The following is a 27257-nucleotide window of genomic DNA, read 5'->3' on the forward strand; positions in this document are numbered from 1 at the left end:
TGTCCACCCGGCTCTCCGCACGTTCCGTTCAGTCTCAGTCTTGGGAGTACTACAGCTCCCAGCATGCGCCGGGACAGCCTCGCTGCCGCTTACAGTAGCTCGTGCCCAGTCTCTTTCCACCTCCCCGCCAACCGCTGAGGCGCGCCCGCGTGACTGTCGGACACAGGCAAAACGGGGAGCAGCTCCCCCAGTCTCCGCCAGGGGGCGTTACAGCTCGTTTTTTGCGCATGCGCTACAGAAGACACGTGGACCGTGTTTATCTTTGCGCATGTGCGAGACGAAGAGCCGGGAGGTCGGTGGACGGTGTGTGTGCGTGTGCGCGCAGAGTCAACGCTCCTGTTTCGGGCGAACCGGTGAGTGCGCGCATGCGCAGCGAAAGAGGCGAACGGTTGCATTATGCCTTGACCTGTTCGCAAGCGACAGAGATGAGGTGAGATGGCACGGGTATGTGCGCATGCGCACCCAAGTTGTTTCCTTCGTTGCCCAGTGACGAGAGCAGAGCGCGCTGTTGCTAGGACCCGGCGGACGCTGAAACAGTTACAGTTCCGGTCTCTCTCCACTTCCCGCCGTTCCCTGTGAGGTGAACGGGACCCTGGCCAGCGACCCCCCGCTCCGGGCGCTCGGCGGGGTGGGCTGCCTGGGCTGAGGGGCGGTTGGGCCCCTGAGGTGGAGGCGGCCGCTGTGGCTTCCGCAGTGTTTGTCACGTGGCTTCACTCTTGCCGCCCCTTTCCGATCGCCGGGGTGCCGGGGGTCTGCCGCTGCCTCGCCTGGGGCCCGGCTGCCCCCCTCCCGCACCGCAGGCCGGGTGGCCGATGGAGTCGCCTGTGATTGTGGGGCCTATTTCCGATCCTCCGGCCGTTCCCGCTTCCGGGCAGAGTTCCTCTGGGTGGCGTCCACTGGCTCCCTTGGCGCCTTTGAGGAGCAGTGGGCGCTGTCCGGGGTTCTCTGCTCAGTGTCTCCCTCCGGTTCGCTTCATTTGACCCTTTCACCGGACTCCTGTCCCTGTTATTCATTAGTTGTCCCCTGTAATTATTTGGTTTTCCAGGTCCTGTGGACCCCCCCCCCCTTTAGGCTGGGGGAGGATCCTTGGCACTGCAGGCCGGGCAGAGGGACGTCACTAGCCACGGACTAAAGGGGAGCGAGTGGGGAAGATGTGGGAAGGCCGGGGTACGCAGCACTGCCGAAATCACGAGAAATGAGCCGACCAAAGGCCTGTCTACACGGCACCGCCCCCAGGTCAGGCTCCGGTGCACGCCAAGGTCCTGCTGCGCTGTAGCTCTCCCGTGTGGTCGCAGCCAGCGCGAACCTAAGACCTGTCAGTTGGTGCCCGCAGCAGGCGGGGGATGGATCACTTAGGTGGAGGGGCTAAAATAATTCTATTTCCATCACCTTTTTGTCTCCTACTGAAATGTTACAATTTTGGTGAAACCTAGTAGACACCCTAGTAGACAATTCAGCAGGATTTTTTAGTGACTCTGATCGAGTTTAGAGCCCAATCTCAATTAGCTGAGCAGAGAAAAAAGTAAAAAGAAAGACAAGTACTATAAAGAAATAAAAATATACAATACAATAAAATACCAAAAGGGGAAAAAGAGAAACTGAAGCAAAAAATCAACCTTACAGGAGAGAGAAAATATATATAATAGTAAAACAACGAAGAGGCTGGAACTAGGCAAAAATAAGTAAGAATATAAAGGGTTTTGAAAAAAATTGCAGAAAAATCATAAAAGGGCAAATTTTCAGATAGTATCAATATTTCCTGTAAAAGACTTAGTTGCTATATTCTTAATAGTTACAATTAGTTCTCTTTTTTCCCATAGTTCATTTTATAAGCTCAGTGTGAGAGACTGCATAAGCATAAAAGCTATAGTGGAAATTACCCCAAAATTCTTATTATGAAATAAAAGTCCTGAATTACTTCATTGTATTTGAATGGGCTTTCATTCTGTTCACAGAAGAGAACCTTCAAGCTGATCTTTAGGAAATTGGTTGCACTTTATATTAAGATTCCATTTATAGTTTATAAAAAAGTTAATAAATGATTAGCAGATGTTTTAATACATAGTTCATCCACTTTACATCAGTCCTTTTAGATTTTTATAGAGTCCAGTAGGTCAATAGGTAGCTTATAATCATTGTTGGTAACCTTTTACAACACATTCCATTGATGTGCTTATTAGCCATTTCTAACACATCTATAACATGTCTGTTACATGCTGATAACATTTATTAATAATCCATTACCCCTTTACAAAACCATTTATAAATGGAACCTTAATATAAAGTATGATCAGAAATGCCTTTTCCTTTTGGAAGTGGGTTTTGTTATTATTAGTGATGCTAACACCGATGTTTAGTGCCACGCTCTTAGGTCATTACCCTCTCCCTCACCTTCTCCGTTCAGCTGTAGGGAAGGGATGAGAACTGAATTTTCTAGTTGCTCTGGTGGGAAAAATTAGGTATTACTAGATTTTCTCCCTCTTCTCACCAATGACTGGGGTAAAGAGAGGTTTGTGCGATCTGGCCAGCTTCCTGTGGAAAGCCCACTGTCAGCACCTTACTACAGTCATTGGTTGGGTGGATGAGGGTGGGAGGACATTTGCAGCATCCCCATGGCAGGGGAGCAATGAGAGAGGACAGTGGAGATTTTGCTCAAAATCATGGAGGATAGGGACAGAGGATGCCCTGATATCCCCTCTGGTCCTCTGCTTATCAGAAAAAAATATTCTGAACAAAAATGTGAATATAAAAATGTTTCACTATACTCATATTGGCTTATTTAGTGCTGCCAAAATCTCTCCTAGCCACAGGAGAAAGACAATATTTAAAGCTGCATTTTTGTAATGGATGTCATTGGTGTTGTGGATTCCATTATTTTAATGTTTGAAATGTTTATCTGTTTAATACATACAATCTTAGAGATTTTTCATGTGGATGAGTGGAAGTGACAATAAACAGATGAACCAATTTTCCTGAGAATCCCAAGCTGCCAAATTAATACCTGGGCTTTATGGGAGTCTCAGAAATCAGGAACTCTGAAATAGACAAGTTTGCCATTTGATCACAGGGGACAGAGAGGTTACAAATTCTTTGATTTATCTGGTTTAGGAATGGGGGGAATTACTCCGTTTACGTACCTGGTTTCAGATGCATCTCCATAATGCTGCTGTTCCTGAGAAATTCTGAAGGAAAGATAGCCTCTTTCACCTATCTGCCTCATGTGTCACTGCTGTTTGGTGGAACCTAGCAGGCCAATGGACAGCGATATTGACAGTTCAAAATGGAGTAAATTTAATGCATCCCCACAAGAAAATGTCTGCAGTTACTACATTCTGTGTCCCCCTGCCAAATTTTTGTGGTTTTACAATAATCTTTTTTTAGTTAAAAATGTTTTCCACCTCTGTTGCTCTGTTTTTAGACCTAGATGAACAAAAGAGGAAACTGTCCAGTCAAGAGTAAGAGTGAAACTAGCTACACAGCAATTAATGTCAATTGCGCAAAATGAAAATTTGAAAATTAATCTTTTTTTCTCTAGACTGTTTCAGTTTTATTTTTTGTGCTATTCATAACAATAGTAGACTAAATATTTTCAGAGAGAAGTATACATTTGTAATTTGATGGTGTCCCTCTAAATGTTTTATAACCGGCTTTAAACTTAATGTCTTTTACATGACATAAAAGCTTTTATTGCAAATTAAAAAAAAAAATTAAACTAATATGTCCCTGATGTTGCCCACCTTTTTTGTACAGTTTTAACTTTTACCTTTCTTTATCTCATGATCAGATTGAAACCTATGTGAAGAGTCAGAGTAACAGCCGTGTTAGTCTGTATTCGCAAAAAGAAAAGGAGGACTTGTGGCACCTTAGAGACTAACCAATTTATTTGAGCTTTCTAAAAAGATCTTCTACACTTTCCACAGTATGCATCCGATGAAGTGAGCTGTAGCTCACGAAAGCTTATGCTCAAATAAATTGGTTAGTCGCTAAGGTGCCACAAGTACTCCTTTTCTTTTTACTCTTCACATAGTTTATGAAAACTAACATACCAGATAATTTAGTACTATCAAACCACATAAATAGCAATATAATCTTTCTGTCTTATCTTAAGTAGAGTCACATGCATTAATCTTTTAACTGCCAAATTTAGGGTTAGATTGTCCTCAGGTCTCATTTGGCTGTATGGGGGAACGGGAAATGCAGATGTGGAATGGGAAGAGCATGGAGAGTAAGCTTCTATATGAAAAAAGGAGAAATATCTTTCCCATCCACCCAAGCAAGGGGGAAGCAGGGGAAAACTTGACTATAGTTACAATTTGTTTCTTCTGGTCTGCTCCTGGAGAGGTACAGCTACACACTGCCCCTGATTCAGGGAAGAGTGTAAAGTTGGAATCTAGCCCTTTGTTTTGAACAACTGAGGTAATGTGTCACCACAAGCATAGAATTTAGTTATGTAGGAGCCTGTTGACATATCTCAGTCCTATTGGGAGATGTTTTCCTATGGATTATGCAATATACTTTTAATTATGGACAAACCATGCAATTTTTTTAGACTGTTGTGATATGTAATCAGATTTGTTTGAAGCAAGGCACTGAATGACTTGATTATTTAAGGTACCCACTGTATGGTTAGTTTTGGATTCAAAAGCACATGAAGTAGTGTTATAAGATGGCATTATCTTTACTAGCTGTCTGGTACACATGGGCCAGCCTCAGCATAGCAGTCAAGAGAGCTGGAAATACATTGCAGCTAACAGTGAATTTAAATCTCCAGGTGGTGCTTGAATTCACTGTAGAAGACAGCATAAATTAATTTTGCTAAAGCAAGAAACAATAGGACATTAAGCTACTATGTCAGCCTTAGATATATGCTTCAGAAATTTTGTACTGTTCACCGCTATTCAGGTAATCTTTAACTCAAATTGTAGGAAATATTTGAAATTCCATTGTAACAATATCCAGCAGAGAATATTAAAGTAGCATTAAGTTTCAAATGCCTGAAGCAAAATGCTGTCTCACAACACCCTGGGCACTTGGAGCTCACTAGAACATACAGTATTACAGTTTACTCGGACTAAAATGAAAGCCCAATTTTAATTCTATCTCCAAAAACTTGGTCTACTGCAGGGAAAAATAATTTATTTGAAAATTATTTTTTAATACAGTGCAACTAAACTTAAAAGCTATATCATTTTGTACTACTATTCTAGACTTTTGTAATCTGACTCTTTCATTAAGACCTCAGATATACCCCATAAGGTTTATCTAGATGATTCCATCACTAATTTAGAAGTTGTAAGGTCTTGAGGTCACCCCAGAAGTTTTTCACCATTCTGTGCTATAGCTCATTTCATAAGAAGAAAACTCTGTCTAAATATAGAACTTTTAAAACAAAAAATATAAAAAATATATACATACATGAGAGAAATATACATAATTGCAAAATGTGGTTTAAAGATTTATCATCATGAGTCTGGGGTGGCTGAATTGGCAAAACCATTAGCCCTGGTCTGCACTATGAGTTTAGGTCGAATTTAGCAGCGTTAGATCGATTTAACCCTGCACCCGTCCACACGATGAAGCCACGGGAAGCGGCACGGGCCGGGGGATGTGCTGGCCGCCCTTTCCGCAGCCCCCATTGGCCTGGAGCGGCGAACTGCAGCCAATGGGAATTGCAGTCGGCTGAACCTGTGGACGCGGCAGGTAAACAAACTGGCCCGGCCCGCCAGGGGGCTTACCCTGGCGAGCCATGTGCCAAAGGTTGCCGATCCCTGGTCTAACCTGTTCTTAAAAATCTCCAGTGATGGAGATTCCACAGCCTCCCTAGATAATTTGTTCCAATGCTTAACTATCCAAACAGTTACGAAGTTTTTCGTAATGTATACCTAAATCTCCCTTGCTGTAGTTTAACCCCATTACTACTTGTTCTATCCTCTGTCTATAAGGAAAACTTTATTACTCTCCTCTTTATAACTACCTTTTATGTACTTGAAGACTGTTTCCATGTCCCCCCTCAATCTTCTCTTCTCCATACTAAACAAACCAATTTTTTTCTATTTTTCCCCATAAGTCAAGTTGTCTAGAACCTTTAATAATTTTTGTTGCTCTTCTCTGGACTGTTTCCCCTTAGTCCACAACTTTCTTAAAGTGTGGTACCCAGAACGAGACACAGTACTCCAGTTGAGTCCTTATTAGTGCTGAGTAGGGTGGAAGAATTACTTCTTGTGTATTGCTTACAACACTCCTGCTAATACATCCTGAATGATGTGTGGGGTTTTTTTGCAACAGTGTTGCACTGTTGACGCATATTTAGCTTGTGATCCACTATGATGAGGGCCCTACCAAATTCACCGTCCATTTTGATAAATTTCATGGTCATAGGATTAAAAAAATCGTAAATTTCATGTTTGCAGCTATTTAATTCTGAAATTTCAGGTATTGTAATTGTAGGGGTACTGACCCAAAAAGGAGTTGTGGGGAGGTCACAAGGTTATTGTAGGGAGGATACGGCTACCCTTACTTCTGCACTCCTGCTGGTGGCAGCGCTGCCTTCAGAGATGGGCAGCTGGAGAGCGGCGGCTGCTGGCCGGGGAGCCTAGCTTTGAAGGCAGAGCCACCGCCAGCAGCTATACAGAAGAAAGGATGGCATGGTATGCTATTGCCACCCTTACTTCTGTGCTGCTGCCTGCAGAGCTGGGCTGTGCTGCTGCCTGCAGAGCTCAGTCAGCAGCTGCCACTCTCCGGCTGCCCAGCTCTGAAGGCTGCGCAGAAGTAAGGGTGGTAATACTGTGACCCCCCCCCGCAACCTTGTGACCCTCCTGCAACTCCCTTTTGGGTCAGGACCCCCAATTTGAGAAACGCTGGTTTTCCTCCATGAAATCTATATAGTATAGGGTAAAAGCACACAAAAGACCAGATTTCATGGGGGGAGACTAGATTTTACAGTCCGTCATGCGTTTTTCATGGCCATGAATTTGGTAGGGCCCTAACTATGACCCCCAGATCCCTTTCTGCAGTACTCCTTCCTAGGCAGTCATTTCCCCTTTTGTATTTGTACAATTGATTATAACTTCCTAAGTGTAGAACTTTGCATTTGTCTTTACTGAATTTCATCCGATTTATTTCAGACCATTTCTCCAGTTTGTCAAAATCATTTTGAATTCTAATCCTATCCTCGAAAGGGCTTGCAACCCCTCCCAGCTTGGAATCTTCCACAAACTTCATACGTGTATTCTCTATGCCATTATCCAAACCATTTATGAAGATACTGAATATAACCCAACCCAGGACAGACCCAATTTATGCCCTTCCGGCTTGAGTGTTGAACCATTAGTAACTACTCTCTGAGTATAGTTTTCCAACCAGTTGTGCACCCACCTTATAATAGGTTAATCTAGGCTATATTTTCCTAGTTTGTTTATGAGATGGTCATGTGAGACAGTATCAAAAGCCTTACAAATGTCAAGATATGTCACGTCTGCTGCTTCCCCCCATCCAAAAGACTTGTTACCCTGTCAAAGAAGGATATTAGGTTGGTTTGACCTGTTTTGTTCTTGACAAATGCATGTGACTGTTACTTATGTCCTTATTATCTTCTCTGTACTTACAAACTGTTTGATTATTTGCTCATTATTTTTCTGGGTACCGAAGTTAAGCTGGCTGGTTTATAATTCCCTGAGTTGTCCTTGTTCCCCGTTTTATAGATAGGTATTATATTTGCCCTTTTCCAGTCCTCTGGGATCTTTCCCATCCTCCAAAATTTCTCAAAGATAATCGTTAATTTCTCAGAGATCTCTTCAGTCAGTTCCTTAAGTTTTCTGGGATGTATTTCTAACTTGTCTAAATAATTTTTAACTTGTTCTTTCCCTATTTTTGTCTCAGATCCAACTTCATTTACACTGATGTTCACTATGCTGATCGTCCAGTCACTCCTAACCTTTATTGTGAAACCTGAAACAAAAAAGGCATTTCACACTTTGGCCATTGTTGCATTTTCTGTTATTGTCTTTCCCACCTCATTGAATGATGGGCATACTCTGTCCTTGGTCTTCCTCTTGCTTCTAAGTATTTGTAAAATGTTTTCTTGCTACTCTTGTCCCCCCTAATTTAATCTTGGTTTGTACCTTGGCCTTTCTGATTTTGTCCCTACATGCCTCTTTTTACATATATTTTTCTTCCTTTGTAATTTGACCTAGTTTCCACTCTTTGTATGACTCTTTTTTGAGTTTCCAATTGTTGAAAGTCTCCTGGTTAAGCTAGTGTAATGTCTTATCATATTTCCTAGCTTTCCTATCCATTGGGATAGTTTACTCTTGTGCCCTTAATAATGTCTCTAAAAAAAACTGCCAACACTCTAACCCTTTGTTCCTTTAGACTTGCTTCCTATGAGATCTTACCTATCAATGCTCTCAGTTTTCTAAATCTGCCTTCTGAAAGTCCATAGTGTTTATTCTGCTGTTTTCCCTCCTACCATTCCTTAGAATCATGAACTCTGTCACTATCATGCAAGCTGCCTTCCACCTTCAAATTCTCAACCAGTTCCTCCCTCTTTGTCAGAATCAAATCTAGAACAGCATCTCCCTATGTCAGTTTCTCCACTTCTTTAATACAAAGTTGTTTCCAGTAAATTCCAAGAATATGTTGGGTAATCTTTACCTTGCTGTCTTATTTTCCCAAAAGATGTCTCGGTAGCTGAAGTCCCCCATCGCCACCAAGTCCTGTGCTTTGAATGATTTTATTAGTTGTTTTAAAAAAAAGCCCCATCCCCCTCTTCTTCCTGGTTAGGTGGTCTATAGTAGACCCTACCATGACATTATGCTTGTTTTTTACCCATTTTATCCTTACACAAAGACTTTCAACAGGCCTGCATTCCACTTCTATCTTGACCTCAATGTAGATATATACATCTTTGATATACAAGGTAGTACCTCCTTCCTTTTCCCCATTGCCTTTCCTTCCTGAGTAAGCTTTACCCTTCTATACCAACACTCCAGTCCTTTGAATTATCCCAATAAGTCTCTGTGATGTCAATTATATCATAATTGAAATTGGAGATATTGGACCTTATATTTTTGACTAGTACAGGAGTGAATATTGCTTGTTGCAGATGAGACAGTTGTATTCGGAGAAGAGAACAGTTGTCTGGCAAGTTAATTTCTTTATTTTAGAAAAGCATCTATGTGTAATATTGCAGGTAGTCCCAGCAGAGAGGGTTTAGTGAGATAAATCCGGGTGAATGGCTTTGATTTGTGATAAACTCCATTTTTTACATGGATCTGCATTTTTATCAGGTGGATATCATTCCTGTGTGTGAATGCATGTGCATGCACAGAGAAGAGGTGATCCAGTGGTTAGGGCACTAGCGTAGGACCCAGGAGACCTGGGTTCAGTTACTGGCTCTGCTACAGACTTCCTGTGTGACTCTGGGCATGTCACTTACACTTTTTGTTCTTCCATTTCCGATCTGTAAAAGTGGGGAAAACAGTATGTTGCTGTATCACAGAGGTGTTGTAGTGATAAATACATTAAAGATTGTGCAGTAGATAGATTCTACATTGATGGGAGGCCTTAGATAACTACATATAAATCTGTGTTTATATTATATATAAACTAACATATTTGCATAGCATAATATAGACAGCCTTTTGAAACAGAACTGGTGCAACTTTATCAACAATTACCAGTAGTTTAACTGTAACACCAGACAGTTTTTGCCAAGTTAATCTCCCTTTTTTCCCTAATAAAACCTATTGTGGCATTGCAGTTGCATTGTGTTATTATGCTATCTCTGCTGGGGGCTCTATTGTTACTCTGGAAGACCCCAGATTGCCTGCCAAGGTTCTATTCACATGCTCTGAATAACCCTGTAGCTTGTTCTGCGAGCTAGTTACCATTTGAGGCCCTTTAAAAGATGACAGGTTCACTGTCCTCACGATAGCCAGTTTCATGCAAAGTTGAGCCATCATTCAGTGGTGTTCCCAAACCATTATAATCAATAGTGAGGCCTTATCTTGCAGATGTTATTCCCCTTAAGTGTGCACAGCTGGGAAGTAAATTCACTTAATCCATCTATTCCACTGAATTCACCCCCTTGTGAGCAAAGCAAACCCACCAAAGGGTGCTGTTTGCTTTCAAATTGGTTTAAAACTTTGGTAACAACTAACAAGTGACATTTTCTCTTAGGGAACATTCTACCTTTTCGGGGGGGAAGCAGCCTTTTTTTAGAACTTACTTTTTGAGTCTCTTTGCACTGACAAGGCTAAAGACTAAATTCTTTGGGTTGACCCCATCGTTTTCAGCGTCACAATAGATGGTACAGCATGGTAGTATACTTCCTAAGGCTTTCTGAGTTCATAGTCCTGGACATTGTAAAGAATGTCTGTAAAATGAATATTTGTTACATTAACAGTTTTGTTTGTAATTTATTTATCATTGTTGTAAAAAGTTTGGCTGATTAAATTACATTATTATTTTGACAATTGTTTATAGTTAATTCTTCTGTAATTTAGTATTTGGAGAATATAAAAACAGGATAAATTAGGATGTCTAGTAAGGAAAATTAAAATGATACCATACATAATATACATATTTTCAGATTAATGAGCTTTGAGGCACTTCAGCCTTTTTCAAGTATTTGTTATAATGTAAAATATTTGTATATATTTGTATACAAATAGTAGAAGAGGTTCTTGTTTTATAGACTGAGTCAAATGACATACATTTTTTATTAGCTAATTACAGCGTCACTACATTAGTTGTACAAAAAAGCATAAAATATTATCCCAAAAGCTTCAGTGAACATTTACAAAGTTAAATTTTACTTTTAAGTAGTAAGTAAATTAAACAAAAGCTTACTCTTTCAGGCCTCACAGGGTAAATTAAATGATGCATTAGTCTTTAGATGATGAGAATATTTATCTATCAATTGTGCTGTAGATTTTTTTTCCAGATTCATTAATATTTAATGATGAATTACTACTTAGAAAAGTGGATGTTGACATAGCAAACAAATATTAATGCAGATAGTAAGAGGGTAGGATTGCCAATCACATTAAAGTAATTCAATATAAAAACTTTTTTGGGGGTAAGCTAGATGTATCTTTGTGGTAGCATGTCTCATCAAGCAAAAATGTGAACTAAGGGTGATCCTTCAAGTCTTCCACATGCAAATTCCCATTTATTTTAGTGGAAATTCTACAGGCAGGGATCTTGCAGGATTGGCCTTGTGTACTGTGCAAATGAATCCAGTGTTACTTCTCTGATTTGTAGTTATTGAAATTTTGCAAGACTATGAGGCAAGTATTAAGGACATAAGAATGGCCATACTGGGTCAGACCAAAGGTCCATCCAGCCCAGTATCCTGTCTACCGACAGTGGCCAATGCCAGGTGCCCCAGAAGGAGTGAACCTAACAGGTAATGATCAAGAGATCTCTCTCCTGCCATCCATCTCCACCCTCTGACAAACAGAGGCTAGGGACACCATTCCTTACCCATCCTGGCTAATAGCCATTAATGGACTTAACCTCCATGAATTTATCTAGTTCTCTTTTAAACCCTGTTATAGTCCTAGCCTTCACAACCTCTGCAGGCAAGGAGTTTCACAGGTTAACCATGCGCTGTGTGAAAAAGAACTTCCTTTTATTTGTTTTAAACCTGCTACCCATTAATTTCATTTGGTGGCCCCTAGTTCTTGTATGATTGGAACAAGTAAATAACTTTTCCATATTCACTTTCTCCACACCACTCATGATTTTATATACCTCTATCATATCCCCCCTTAGTCTCCTCTTTTCAAGATGAAAAGTCCAGTCTCTTTAATCTCTCCTCATATGGGACCCTAATCATTTTAGTTGCCTTTCTCTGAACCTTTTTAATGCCAGTATATCTTTTTTGAGATGAGGAGACCACATCTGTATGCAGTATTCAAGATGTGGGCATACCATGGATTTATATAAGGGCAATAAGATATTCTCCATCTTATTCTCTATCTCTTTTTTAATGATTCCTAACATCCTGTTTGCTTTTTTGACTGATGCTGCACACTGCGCGGACGTCTTCAGAGAACTATCCACGATGACTCCAAGATCTCTTTCCTGATTAGTTGTAGCTAAATTAGCCCCCATCATATTGTATGTATAGTTGGGGTTATTTTTTCCAATGTGCATTATTTTATATTTATCCACATTAAATTTAATTTGTCATCTTGTTGCCCAATCACTTAGTTTTGTGAGATCTTTTTGAAGTTCTTCACAGTCTGCTTTGGTCTTAATTATCTTGAGCAGTTTAGTATTGTCTGCAAACTTTGCCACCTCACTATTTACCCCTTTCTCCAGATCCTTTATGAATAAGTTGAATAGGATTGGTCCTAGGACTGACCCTTGGGGAACACCACTAGTTACCCCTCTCCATTCTGAAAATTTACCATTTATTCCTACCCTTTGTTCCCTGTCTTTTAACCAGTTCAAATTAAATATTTGAATATTTCAAAATGTAAATCAGAGTAATTGTACTACATAAAGATGTACTCAGTTTTGTTACCTGCGGTGAAAACTTTACTTGAAAATAGAAAGTATCAATAAGGGCATAAAAGCTATGAGATTGGGTATTCTGCAGTCTGTTGCATCACAATTCATTAATGAATAACCAGAACAAGATTATAGAGTTCTCCTTCGAGTGATTCTCCATGTGCACATTCCACTTTTATGGTGTGCATGCACTCCATATACCCAAGTAGGACTTGAGTGTCCTTGTACCCCACACCAAGGGCGTAAAGAGATGGACTGGGCCAACTGCCACTCAGTTCCATTCACTGCCTCTTGGCTTCAAGACAGAGCTGTTTGCTGTTTGTTGCTTAACTTGTTACTTGTTCCCACCATAAAGCTATATAAGGTGGGGTGTGACATCATCAAAGGGCCTCACTCCCCACAAAGAGAGAACTACTGGAAACACCAGAAGAACAAAGACAGAATTGGGGGAAGTGCTGGTCCTAGGCTAAAAGGATTTCTAGCTTGTGTATGGAAACCTGGTGGACTGCTTGTATCATCAGCCAGGGTGAGAAACTGCTAATTCATATCCAATCTTTCTGGTATCTTTGGCTTAGTTTGCGGTTTTGTTTATTTACTAGGTAATCTGCTTTGATCTGTTTGCTGTCACTTATAATCACTTAAAATCTATCTTTTTGTAGTTAATAAACTTGTTTTTTGCTTTATCTAAATCAATGTGCCCTTAAGTGAAGTGTCTGGCAAAAATCTCAGCTTGGTTAACACAAGTTTGTTGCATATTCCTCTCCCCATTGGGGGGGGGAGGACGAACTATTTATGAGCTTACATTTCAAAGATCCCTGTGCAGTGCAAAATGGTATAATTTTGGGTTTATACTCTAGTGGGGGGTGCATGTCTGGGGAGCTGGGGGATATCTTGGCTGTAGCCTCTCTATTGTTGATTCATGCAATGGCTGGCCAAAGCCTGCATGTAACTGCAGCTAGGTGTGTCCCTGCCTGTGTGAATGCTGGTGAAAGTGTAGCACTGGGAATGGTCCACAGTTTGTCACAGCAGCACTAGGGTGACCAGACAGCAAGTGTGAAAAATCGGGACGGGGGTGGGGGATAATAGGAGCCTATATAAGAAAAAGACCCAAAAATCGGGACTGTCCCTATAAAATCGGGACATCTGGTCACCCTAAGCAGCAGCTGAGAGGAAGCCCAGGCTGGTGAGTCAAAGGGGTCAATGGAACCTCAGCTTAAAGTGGCACCCCAGGGGGAACCCATCATGCCCAGCATAGACTAAGAAAGATCAACACCTTCATACACAAGTTGAAGTGCAGGATGGTCATGCTTGCTTCGATAAATCTCTCCCAGGGACTGGTTCACATGTCTTGACTTCTAAAATAAGTAGTTCCATATCTCAATAATACCACACATCTCACAGGAATTATCAAAGGTTTGTGGTAGCCCATGAGCACTTTCAATATAGAGTTCTACCGGCAGCATTCTTTGGAAGACTGGCTAATTTGACGAAGGCCTCATTAAGTGTTGGATGCCATTTGTTATATTCTCAGTCTCTTCTAGAATCTGAACCTGAAAGTCAGCATGCAAAAATCCAACTTGTCTTCTGTTTCAAAACTCGAGTTTATTAGGTTTAGTTCTGGACTCCACCAGGTTGATGGCTTTTCTGTCTCACAACAGGTTCAAGAACATGGCTACCCTAATAACTGAATGAGAGTCAAATCCAAATGTGGTAAGGTATAGAAACCCCACATGGATAGGATGGTACCAGAGAGGTCCTTGCAGCAGGGGTAGCCCGGCACTGTCAATCATGCATGATAGGGAAGAAGCCTTTTAAAGGGAGGAAGCTGCAGTCAGCAGGGGGGTGGAGATGGGAATCAGGATTGCCTTAAGCAGCAGACTGCAGGAGTGACTCCTGAAGCTGTGGCGGGAACTCCTAGGCAGGAAACCTTCACCCCAACCCTGAAGAGAGTACAGTGGACTCCTAGGGTAAGACAAACAGGCTCAGCCTGACTCAGAGACCCAGCCAGAGCGATTTCCCCAAACCCATTGCATTGGGGCTGGATCATTGGCAACGCTAGAGACTTGCCACTCTTCCCCACTCCTTTAGTGGGACCACAGGGAGGGAGTGTTCCTGAATGTTTGGGAGTTTGTGACTTTCATTTTGATCCCCCCATCTGGAGAGAATTAAGGAGGCCCACAAAGGCCAGAACCCACCTTACAAATAGTGGGGAAGTGGAGCCTAGTGTTATACCAATAAAATAAAAACCAGCAGGAGCTTATTAAAGGGAAAAAGGCAAAATACCACATTTATTGTGACTACAGAAAGAATCATAGTAAGCAGTTAGATATAGCTATAACATTCCATTCAATCTCATATTTATTCACACATTCATTCATACAAACACACACACACAGGTTCTGCAAGGTTGTTATCATAGTTACCAGCCTTAGAGTTGCTCATGCCAAGCCACTGGCCAGGTGGTCTGGACATGAGGAGGGAGCAGGGCCTTGTCAGATGCTCATCTGATGCTCCTGGAAGTTGGTTTGCAGAATCAGACCACAAAGTTCTCGCTTTTTAGAGTCTATTTTTATAGGAATTTCTTCCTATGCCAGTCTATGGGAATTGCTTCATCATGCTGTTGCTGAATCAGTCAGCAGATAGCACATTCCTGATGGCTCCGTGCTCCAAGATGTTATCTTGTTCTTTGGTTCTCCCACTCTTGAGGCTGTTGGGTGGATTCCAGTCTGCCCTCCGGGGGTCCTCTGGTTATTTCCACTTGACGCCTTCTTCAGCCAATGGACACTGGATTCTTAGGCTGGCACCTCCCTGATCATTCAGTTATTATCCACACCAAGCATCCATCCACATAAATCCTCTATCTCTATTTTAATCACAATTGTTAATACAAGAAAAGGGTGGGGAGTCTCTGGGTGCTGTTTCTGTTGTTAGAGTATTGCTTTGAGTCTCTCTCTGTGTGAATTGCTTTGAGAACAGACTCTGTCTTAGAATGTACTAACACAATTAGCAGCTTGCAAGTTTCACACATAGAGGGAGAGAAACAGTACCAAAAACCAAGAGACCTCTTAATTAGTAATACCCTGGAATTTAAACTATGGGGAATCAAACTCATTTGTGATTTTAATACAGAACTTCTTTAATATGATCCAACATAATCCCCCTTTTGACACTAAGATTTATAATCGTCAGTATCACTTTCTATGTAGCCTATTCGAGAGAAGGTACTGTGAGGCAATTTGAGTTTGTGATTCCAATTCATGCCACATACATGATCCTAGTGATGTATCTTTACTACAAGGTTGTGGGGCAACAGGCAAGGTGAGGCACACCCACTTTTGAGGAGTCCATTTGGTACAACCTCTAGTGTCCAATAGCTTCCCTCCCTCCCCAGCCCACTGGCTCAAGGTCCAGGGTAGCCAGAAGGATCCCATGTGTAATATGGGGAGTGGGTTAACCTTCAATACCTTTGCCTCCAGGGACTGTTGGTGTGCAATTTTGACAACAATTTCTCCCATTAACAAGTCTGGTTTACAATACTGGAAACATATTGCATCCATTCATATTGATAAGTGTCAAACAATGATCTCTTTCTTTTTTAACAAATGCATCAAACCCTTAATAGTTCCCAATATGACCCAGAACATTTTGTGTTCCAGAGTAGCTAGTGCAAGTATCTGCATTTCAGTGCATCCCATAGCTATGGCTGTGTAGTTTCCTATTTCTAATATTTTTTTTTTCCTTATGGATAAGCCATGTGGTAGTATTAAGCCATTACTAAAGATTCCATTGGCCTTTTAGGTTACCCAGACCAATTTGGACCAACTCTACATTGGCATGTACTTGTTTTTGTATCAGGCTGTCCTGTAGCTGGGACAGAAAGCTTAATTTATTTTTAAGTTCCTGCAGGTCTTCAATATTTTTTTTTTAAACACACAGCCGTGCTAGCAACCAGACAAAACATAGAACACAAAACACAATTTCTATTGTGACAGTAGATTCATGGTATTGGGTTGCTTTTCAGCTGGCATCAGCTTTTCCTGATTTTTCTGAAAGACAAAAAGAACATGTTTCTACCCCTTTTGGGGTGGCAGATTATTGCTTAAAATATTTCTTTTACAAATATCCTTGCTGATTGCAGGCAAAACAGAGGAATTGCCCCCACATTTTCCTGTTTTTGTTCTATAGGTAGGCCAGGTTTCAATGGCTTTTATCTTTTAAGGGTTATGGGGAAATTATCCCACTGTTTAGTCATTAAATCCCTGAGTTTTCCTTCTTATACAGCAGACCAAGTTTATAATATTTTTCCTGCTGTGTTAAGCTTTAAGTTTTATTTACAGGTAATAACTGAGAAGCATCATTACCATACGACCTTAAAGGGTTTTTCCAAAAATCATACACACTATACATTGTTACAGGGATACTTATTATCATTAAATTTATTAAAATTATCTTGTTATCCCATGCCTTTTATTTAGACAATTTGTTTGCTGACCAGGTGTGTCCTTTATCTGCAGCTCCTTTGTGCTGCTAGTTCTTTCCTTCCTTTATCATTTAGGTAATTTGCATTTTCACAGAAGCTTCCTGCTTTTGGATTTAAAGCCATCAGCAGCTCAGAGACTCTATCTTAAAAGGGACACAATCAACTTTCACCAGAGTTTTGATTACTTTTAACTTCTGCTTTCAAAACACACAGCAATCTGAAAAAGAAAACCCAACCTATTGTGGCTTCCTTTGGAGCCCTAATAGCATTTTAATTAAGTAGCATGGTATGTTTTCATTTCTTTTGCCCCTTCTGCAATATACCCTGCACATGTTCTGGGGCAAAAGCACATTCCTTCCATAGTTTAACTTCTATAACATTGTCCAGATCCATTTTTACATAAGGTGTCACTATTTCTTTTTTTGCTTACAGAGTTTTCATGTACCTTTATCAAAGTGACAATCTGATTACTCAGAGCCATTTTAAGACTCAGTGTTTCAGATAAGCTATTACCAGCAGGACAGTGGGGTGGGAGGAGGTATTTTTTCATATTCTCTGTGTATAAATAAAGTCTGCTGCAGTTTCCACGGCATGCATCCGATGAAGTGAGCTGTAGCTCACGAAAGCTCATGCTCAAATAAATTGGTTAGTCTCTAAGGTGCCACAAGTACTCCTTTTCTTTTAGTGTTTCTAATATTGCTTCTTTTTGTTTTGTGCACCTCACCCCTGCTGTTGCTTCAGAGAGGCACTGTCTTTTATTTTATTTTTTTTCTACAACTCTCATCTGCTATTTTGTTACAAAAACAAACAAACAAAAAAACAAACAAACAAAAAGAATCCAGAATTTTTTTTTATATATTCTCCTGATTTTGACTGCCCTGCTGCAGCCACAACTTAAAAACATTTTAAATTTTGTAAAGCATTGAGTTACCTTTTAAGGGTTAAATGCCAAATCCCAAAGCCAAACAACACTAATTACCTGTGTCTAGCAAAAAGGACTGTCAGTTTTGCAACTTTGAATAAAAGAGTCAAATGGATTTTTAGTGGCATTATTTAAAACAAAAACAAAACCAACTGGTCCTTAGAACTTTACATATTTACACACACACAGATAGATACATACTCATTTTCTTTTCCTTAACATCCCTTCCACACTGCTCTGTTTTTTTTACATCTTACATTCCCTTTATACATTTGAGGCAGCTAAGTTCCAATAGAACCCCCTTATGTTCTTTTAGCAAATTTGACTAAATTGTCCAGTCAAATGATTTTAATCAGATAGTTTATTTTTGCCTGACTAATTTACAGACATTCCTTTGGAAAAGGGCCCATTTTTCTTTCAGAATGGCTGCAAAGAAACCAAGAATGCTCTTTCTCTAACACTTTTCCTTTTTAACATTTTCACAAAGTTTAGCTGCTTAATTCCCTCCAGCCTCAGCAGAGTTAACTTTTTTTTACTCTCTTTTCTCTTTGTAATTATGCCTGGGGGTACCGTACATAGGGCCTTCTCCCCCTTTACCTGCGTCCCTCGTCCCTCGAGCCTCTGCAGAGTTAACTTTTTCACTCTTTGTATTCCTGGAGTGCCTCTTTCACTATTTTCAGCCGGCTTTGGGTATTTGTAGCCAGCACCTTCCAATTGTCTGCTCCCTTTTCCATTTGTGCCTTTTCCTCTTTACATGAAGACAAGCAGAGGGAAGAATCCTAACATGCCTCCCACAACAACCAAATTGCTGCTGCATCTCTTTTGGCAGCACTAGAAGGTTTGTTTATGAGGATATACTGAGCCAATCTATCCTCCAGGTCCGAAATAGTGCAGACATCAGCTAGGGCTTGTTTAGTCCAAGGACTGTGCCCAAATTTTGAAGGATTTGTTTAAAAGGTGTAATTTCTTTAAGAAAAGGTGAGGTTGGAGTTCCTTCTGACTCCATTCCTCCCTCTGGTACTGGCTTACCCTGTTTTCTTTTAAACATCTTAACATGGATATTTCAATCTCTTTGTCACTGCTGGTATTACTTAGCAAATGACACAGCCTAGATTCTGAAATCATAGCTTAATCTATGCGGTTTTCCCCTGCTACCTTCCCGGAGGCCAGCAGGCCTGGTTAACCTATTTTTCCCTGCTACTTTCTCGGAGGCCAGCAGGTCTGGTTAACCTGTTCTTCCCTGCTACCTTCTCGGAGGCCAGCAGGACCCCTGCTACCTGCCCGGAGGCCAGCAGGCCTGGTTAACCTATTTCTCCCTGCTACCTTCTCGGAGGCCAGCAGGTCTGGTTAACCTGTTCTTCCCTGCTACCTTCTCGGAGGCCAGCAGGTCCCCTGCTACCTTCCCGGAGGCCAGCAGGCCTCGTTAACCTATTTCTCCCTGCTACCTTCTCGGAGGCCAGCAGGTCCGGTTAACCTGTTCTTCCCTGCTACCTTCCTGGAGGCCAGCAGGTCTGGTTAACCTAATAGAAATGCCTAGCTCAATAGAGCTGGCGGTGTGCACACCAATACTTACAATAACTGAGGTTTTTTACCAATATTCCCCCTTTCGCATTTCTCCACCAAAATGTTATACCAATAAAATAAAAACCAGCAGGATGTTATTAAAGGGAAAAAGGCAAAATACCACATTTATTGTGACTACAGAAAGAATCATAGTAAGCAGTTAGTTATAGCTATAACATTCCATTCAATCTCATATTTATTCACGCATTCATTCATACAAACACACACACACACACAGGTTCTGCAAGGTTGTTATCATAGTTACCAGCCTTAGAGTTGCTCATGCCAAGCCACTGGCCAGGTGGTCTGGACATGAGGAGGGAGCAGGGCCTTGTCAGATGCTCATCTGATGCTCCTGGAAGTTGGTTTGCAGAATCAGACCACAAAGTTCTCACTTTTTAGAGTCTATTTTTATAGGAATTTCTTCCTATGCCAGTCTGTGGGAATTGCTTCATCATGCTGTTGCTGAATCAATCAGCAGATAGCACATTCCTGATGGCTCCGTGCGTCAAGATGTTATCTTGTTCTTTGGTTCTCCCATTCTTGAGGCTGTTGGGTGGATTCCAGTCTGCCCTCCGGGGGTCCTCTGGTTATTTCCATTTGACGCCTTCTTCAGCCAATGGACACTGGATTCTTGGGCTGGCACCTTCCCGATCATTCAGTTATTATCCACACCAAGCATCCATCCACATAAATCCTCTATCTCTATTTTAATCACAATTGTTAATACAAGAAAAGGGTGGGGAGTCTCTGGGTGCTGTTTCTGTTGTTAGAGTATTGCTTGGAGTTGAGCCCAGGTTGTGACCACCCAGGTTCCCCAGCCCTCTGAGGTAGGAGTCACCCAGGACTCTGTAACACCAAACATCACCCTGGAGAGCTTGTCTGAAATCCCTTCATCTCTTGGCTACTGGATGGATGCTCAATGTAGAGAATTCATGCTCCTAGCCTGTTCAGAATACTTTCTTAAACAGTAGGAATGATTCTATGAGACAGACTTATCTGGTGAAAGGGCCAGGCTTTTCTTCCTAGTGTCTTCAAAGGTCTGACACTTCAAGAAACTTCTGTGTCTGATATTTTGGAATACCTACTTGATTTGAAACATCAGAACCTGTCGCTTAGCTCAGTCAGGGTTCACTTGACTGCTATTTCTGCAGACCACCCACCAGTGGATGAACAAAGTTTTTTCGCACCCAACTGTGGTCAGGTTTTGAAGAGTCTCATCAAGGTGTTTCCACTGGTTAAAGAAATGTTTTCTCTTTGAGACCTCAACTTTGTTCTCTCAGCTCTAAGCAGCCCACTGTTCGATCCTATGGCAACACCTATGGCAACATGTTCTTTATTAGACTTAACAACTAAAAACGATGTTTTCATACACATCACCTCTGCAAGAAGGGTAAGAGAAATCCAAGTTTTGATGGCAGACCCTCCTTATACTATCTTCTATCTGGAAGTGACATTGACGACATATCCTAAATTTGTGCTGAAAGTAATCACAGAATTTCATCTGAACCAGCAGATTTATTTACCTATCTTTGTCCCTAAGCCACATGCTTCTAAAGTGGAGGCTGTGCTCCATACCCTTGGTGTCAGAAGTGCTCTGGTATTTTATTTGCAAAGGCTGAAATGAAGGCTGACAAGCGATTAAAAAAATTAAATGCGATTAATCGTGTGATTAAAAAAATTGTGATTAATCGCTCTGTTAAACAATGAGAATACCATTTATTTAAATATTTTCAGATGTTTTCTACTTTTTCAAATATATTGGTTTCAATTACAACACAGAATACAAAGTGCACAGTGCTCACTTTATATTTATTTTTATTACAAATATTTGCACTGTAAAAAAGAAAAGAATGTTTTTCAATTCACCTAATACAAGTACTGTAGTGCAATCACTTTATCATGAAAGTTCAACTTACAAATGTAGAATTATGTACAAAAAAATCTGCACTCAAAAATAATAAAACTTTAGAGGCTACAAGTCCACTCAGTCCTACTTCATGTTCAGCCAATTGCTCAGACAAACAAGTTTGTTTACATTTCCAGGCGACACTGCTGACTGCTTCTTATTTACAATGTCACCTGAAAGAACGGGCATTCGCATAGCACTATTGTAGCTGGTGTCGCAAGATAGTTACATGCCAGATGTGGTGAAGATTCATATCCCTTCATGCTTCACCCACCATTCCAGAATACATGTTGATGAAGAGTTCTGCTCAATAACAATCCAAAGCAGTGCAGACTGACGTGCGTTCATTTTCATCATCTGAGTCAGATGCCACCAACAAAAGGTTGATTTTCTTTTTTGGTGGTTCAGGTTCTGTAGTTTCTGCGCTTGAGTGTTGCTCTTTTAAGACTTCTGAAAACATGCTCCACACCTCGTCCTCTCAGATTTTGGAAGGCACTTCAGATTCTTAAATCTTGGGTCAAGTGCTATAGCTTTCTTTAGAAATCTCACATTGGTACCTTCTTTGCATTTTGTCAGATCTGCAGTGAAAGTGTTCTTAAATTGAACAACATGTGCAGGGTCATCATCTGAGACTGCCATAACATGAAATAGATGGCAGAATGCAGGAAAAACAGAGCAGGAGACATACAATTCTCCCCCAATGAGTTCAGTCACAGATTTAATTAACATGTTATTTTTTTAACAAATGTCATTGGCTCGGAAGCATTTTCCTCTGGTATGGTAGCCGAAGCATGAAGGGGCATGTGAATGTTTAACATATCTGGCACGTAAATACCTAGCAAGGCCAGCTACAACAGTGCCACGCGAATACCTGTTCTCATTTTCAGGTGACATTGTAAATAAGAAGTGGGCAGCATTATCTCCCGTAAATGTAAACAAACTTGTTTGTCTTAGTGATTGGCTGAACAAGAATTAGGACTGAGTGGACTTGTAGGCGCTAAAGTTTTATATTGTTTTGTTTTTGAGTGCAGTTATGTAGCAAAAAAAATCTACATTTGTAAGTTGCACTTTCACGATAGAGATTGCACTACAGTAGCTGTACAAGTATTGAAAAATAGAATCGAAAAATACTATTGCTTTTGTTCATCATTTTTACAGTGCAAATATTTGTAATAAAATAATATAAAGTGAGCACTGTACACTTTGTATTTTGTGCTTGTAAATTGAAATCAAATATTTGAAAATGTAGAAAAAACATCCAAAATATTTAATAAATTTCAATTGGTATTCTATGGTTTAACAGTGCGATTAAAACTGTGATTAATCACGATTATGTTTTTTAATTGTGATTAATTTTTTTGAGTTACTTGCGTGAGTTAACTGCGATTAATCAACATCCCTAATGGAAATATGTAAAGCCACCTGGGGATCTCTCCACATATTGATACAGAATTACACAATCATTAAAGCCTCCAGCTCAGATGCTGCATTTGGAAAGGCTTTGTTACAATCCCTGTTTTCTTAAGGCTCTGAACTCCCACCTGCCATTGGTCCTGTGAGTAGAATGTGCATATGGACAGTCACTCGGACGAAAAAGGAAAGTTACTTAACTGTAGATACACCTGTTGATGATTCTGGAATCCTCTGTCCAAATATTTGCTGTTCCTTTCATTTCACTTTTGCCTTCCACAAATATGTAGGTAAGGCAAAATCTCAAGCTTTTCCTGTGTAACTGAAGGCTGAACAAGTCCCCCAGTTAAATATATTACAGCAGGAATTTTAAAGCCTTACCTCCTCCTCTGGGAAGGGAAAAATGTGAGCATGCAAAATTCTGATGGTCACTGGCAGCGTGGTTATGTTGCTAACATCCCTTTCTTGTCAGACAGACAAAGGAGTAATTTATTGGGGTAATTAAAGATAGTTGCTTTTAATTGCAGAAAATTAATCTAGTTGGTTTTTATTTCCAGATCACAAGACAGATTTATGTTTGTGACCACATCCAACATTTTATTGGCAGAATCCCCAAAGAAACCAAATGATACAGTATAACAAGTGGTTTATACTGTACAGTTTATACTGTAAGACCACATGAGAGACCAACTCTATAAATATTTGTTATTTGAATAATGTGACTTGAAGGTAAATAGTTACAGGTGTCTTTTAAAAAGTTTGAAAAAAATAAATACATAAAATAATGCGAAATATTTGGTCTATGCTCATTTATGTTTTTGTTTTTACTTCTGTAGAACGGGATGTAATTTTGTTGGGGGTCTCCAGAACCTGTAACAGTTCTATGTGTAGAGGTAGTTAGATCTTGAGAGAAAAGATGGTTGTTATTTATGGTACAGTTCTTTGTGAAAATGCAGTATATCAGTAAAAGTTTGTTTCCTACTTGAGTCTCTCTGCTTTGAGCAGGGGGTTGGACTAGATGACCTCCTGAGGTCCCTTCCAACCCTGATATTCTATGATTCTATGACTCGGTAACTTCTTAGGTGCAGAGCTTCTGCATGCAGAATATGTTCATAATCGCAAATAAGAATATTACATAGTGTTTCTAATTTGACAGAATAACTTTTAAATTATGCTGGTCTGCAAAAATTAGTCCTTTAGGCTAAATCTCACCAAGATCTTTCCAATAAACTTAATTTGAAGTTTCTAGGATAGAGCATTTTTTTAAAGTAAAATGTGACAAAAATTGTTCATAAACTTTTGGAAACATAATTAATGCTTATTTTTTTCTAAGTCCCGTATCTCATAAATGGCGTGTTCAAGTTTCCTCATATTTGGACAAAGATTTATCTGTTGACCACAGAGCGCGCAAAATTTGAAGGGGAATGAACCCTTTCTGTGGATTTTAGAAGGATGGCCAAAATCAGTTTTACAATGGAAAGCTGCCTCAATCCTAACTATATAGAGAAATTACTTCTCTTTATAATGAATTCAGCAAGTGCCTTTAGACATATTACAGAACACAGCCATCTGGAGCTTACTTTCTGTAATTTGACTTGCAAAAATAAAGAGAAATATTTGAAAAATGGTGTTAATGATCTCAGATTATTTTCAACATTAAAATCTTTATCCCTATTTCTTTCTTGTACTGCGTATGTAAATTGTTAGAGGTATTTAACTGCCAAAGAGTCTTAGAATAGTTACTCTTTGCTGTTGGTATTTGTAATTCTGCATTAATGACGCATCTAAAATATTGTATCTGTAGGGAAGATTTAATAAATCATAATCTATTTGAAGATATCAGTAGAATGCCTCTGTTTCTACCCACGAACTAGCACGGAGTTTGGATCAGCAAGATAGAAATCAGGTTGTTTCTGGTGTAGACGTAAATTTTATTATTTTAATCCTGTTCTAAACTGGCTAACTTTTCAGTCGCTATTAAGAGATGGGTCACCTTGCTCCTGCAGGGTTGTGCCCCACCTCTCTCCATAGGCAGGGCAGGGCAGCACATCCAGGAGCAACAAGGAAGGAGTGGGAGGGGCCAATTCTTTGCCCCCCCATGTCACTGCCCAGGAGGCTGCAGTGACTGTACAAAACCCCCCTGGTGGCTGCATGTGGCCACGGTGGCCACATTTGAGAAACGTTGAACTAGATGATGAAAGAAGCTTTAGACCACTGGTTGACTGTGGTTAAAGTCTGATCTACAATGCAAATTGGAAAATTGAGAAGTTTGGATATGCCATCCAAGTCGGGTGTTTGTCATTGCCACACATTGAGTCTGAAGACTTAGGCCTGGTCTACACAACATCATTAGGTCAACATAAGGCAACTTACATCGATCTAATTATATCAGTGTACACACAATAGACTTGCTCTTGCTGATGTAAGTGCCCCACTACCCCGACATAATAACTCCACCTCCATGAGAGGGCTTATGTTGGTGTACTTAGGGTGACATAGTGACCCTGTAGAAACTGCATTACTTACTTCCGTTGGCTGTGATTCTTGTCAATTTCACGTTGCTACTGATTACATATGAGTGAATGCCCTTTAAGGGCTCCTTAGACATAAGATTGTCAGAACTTGGAAGAGGAAGAGGGGTCATTGGCAGTCTCTTTTCTCCCCAGGAATGAAAATGGAATTTTGTTTATTTTTCAAGGTAATTTTGAAAAGCAGCATATAATTCTCTATTTGTATAGTTTTTCCATTTGGGCTGGAGTGTTCACCCCTAAGTATCTCATCAGTTTCCTTGCACATTTAAATTTAAAAGCTATTCTAACTGCATTTTCTCTGCCTGTGGTAGTTCTATCCCTATGGCCTCTGATTTCTTATAATTTGTGTTAAATCCAGACATTTTGCCTGAGAGCTCAATTTCTTTACTATGGACAGGAGTGAAAGCCTTAGGTTTCTTACACTAATTAGCACATATAGATTTTTAAAAAGCTTATATGACAATGTATCTTCTATAAATTCATATGGGCCAGATGCTCAACTGGTGTAAATTGGCAAAACTCCATTGGCTTCAGTAGAGCAGTTGGCAAAGCTCCATGGACTTCGGTGGAGCGAGTATCTGGCCTACTCTTTTTTTTTTTTATTCTATGATCAGAGCAACTGCTTTGCAGTTTGTGATAGTGAAAATAACTCTCATCTCTCCCCGTTAACTTCCACCAGGCTCTGGGCTATGACATAATGCTTCTATCCATTTTTTGATATTTGCTCCAAGTCCAAAGCCCTGTTTAAAATAATAATAACCATAAAACATTCAGTGTTGCACAAAACCTCTGTTCTCTCTCTGTCGGCTTTTCGGTTGTATTGGGTCATGTCAGTGTGTGAATATCAGAGCTGCTGTATAGCTGTAGGTATTCTAGATTGTAACTTACAATTTGCTTTTTGCACGGCAGTCCTCTATTCAAGTCTGCACAACCAATCTTGAGTGAATGCAAAAGCTTACAACCGTTGAGAAGAACACAGTAGTGAAGACAGTACTTGTTATAAAACAAACAACTTAAGCATCTTTCATCCTCCAATATTTAGGGTCCATTTAATCAAAACCTTAATAGGGTTGAGCTCACCGAGGTTTATGTTTTCTGTTGTAATAAGGCCATCTGGTTAAATGCCAACAATAATGCTGTCTGATGCATAATAAAAAGTACAAAAATAAAATAAAAAACACTGTCCAAAAATACAATATTGAAGACATTGCCTGCTAGCTATTAACCTAAATTCTCCCCTTTGAATTAGCTTCCCTTTTAAAGCATTTTTATTGGGGGACTAGATGGGTTAAGAGATTATAGAGTATGAGCTTTTCACCTTTAGGTATCTATTTCAGATCTAGTTAAGAGAGGTAAGGACCAAAAATTGTTACTGTCTGCTGATCTGTGAAATAAGTTTAGTGGTCTCAGTCCAGTTTCCAGAGGAAAAAGTCCACAAAATTGGTTGAAACTAATTGCAGTTTATTTTTGTTTGCTTTCCTAGCACAGAGGCCTGAAGCGACACTATCCTCTCAATCCTAGATGTGGTCCATCCAAATCAGGGTAGAGGTACATAGGCAAGGTGTTGAGAGGAAGCTTTGACTGCTGTTGCTCGTGCAATACCCGTTCTTTGGCTAGAGAACTTTGGTCATATCCTTCTGTACTGTGTGGCAAAGTGACCCTAAATTCTGTAACCAAGAACGTTAGTTTCTGCAGCACTCCAATGAGGCCGACTGGAAATCCTGTGAAAAATTCAAGTGAACTGGAAAAATGAGAAGTTATTGAATTAAATAAAGACACTTCCGTACTTGTATATGAGATGGTTATTAAATTCCATTTATTTTACACTGCCCCCAGATACTAAAAGTGCTGCTGATTTTTGCATTAAGTTCATAACTGCACTGTTGAAGTTGTCTGGCAAAGCTGGAGGTTCTTCCTCCT

At 40.3% G+C, this 27257-nt stretch overlaps 1 protein-coding gene across 5 annotated transcripts in view; it reads left to right on the forward strand.

The window, feature by feature from the left end:
• The first annotated feature begins 239 nt into the window (after positions 1-239).
• Positions 240-27257, forward strand: part of WDPCP (WD repeat containing planar cell polarity effector) — a 278133-nt gene continuing 251115 nt past the window's right edge. For 3 of the 5 annotated variants that reach the window (XM_073339528.1, XM_073339532.1, XM_073339530.1), the window contains exon 1: positions 276-353. Coding sequence is in view for 1 of the 5 variants with exons in the window: in XM_073339531.1 (XP_073195632.1) it covers positions 269-353 (85 nt within the window). In the remaining 4 variants the exon portion in view is untranslated. Of the gene's footprint in view, positions 354-751; positions 1237-27257 lie in introns of those variants that run through there. The other 2 variants (XM_073339531.1, XM_073339529.1) reach the window with 2 other exon arrangements.

Source organism: Lepidochelys kempii, chromosome 3, assembly GCF_965140265.1.
Source record: "Lepidochelys kempii isolate rLepKem1 chromosome 3, rLepKem1.hap2, whole genome shotgun sequence".
Taxonomy (NCBI): domain Eukaryota; kingdom Metazoa; phylum Chordata; order Testudines; family Cheloniidae; genus Lepidochelys; species Lepidochelys kempii.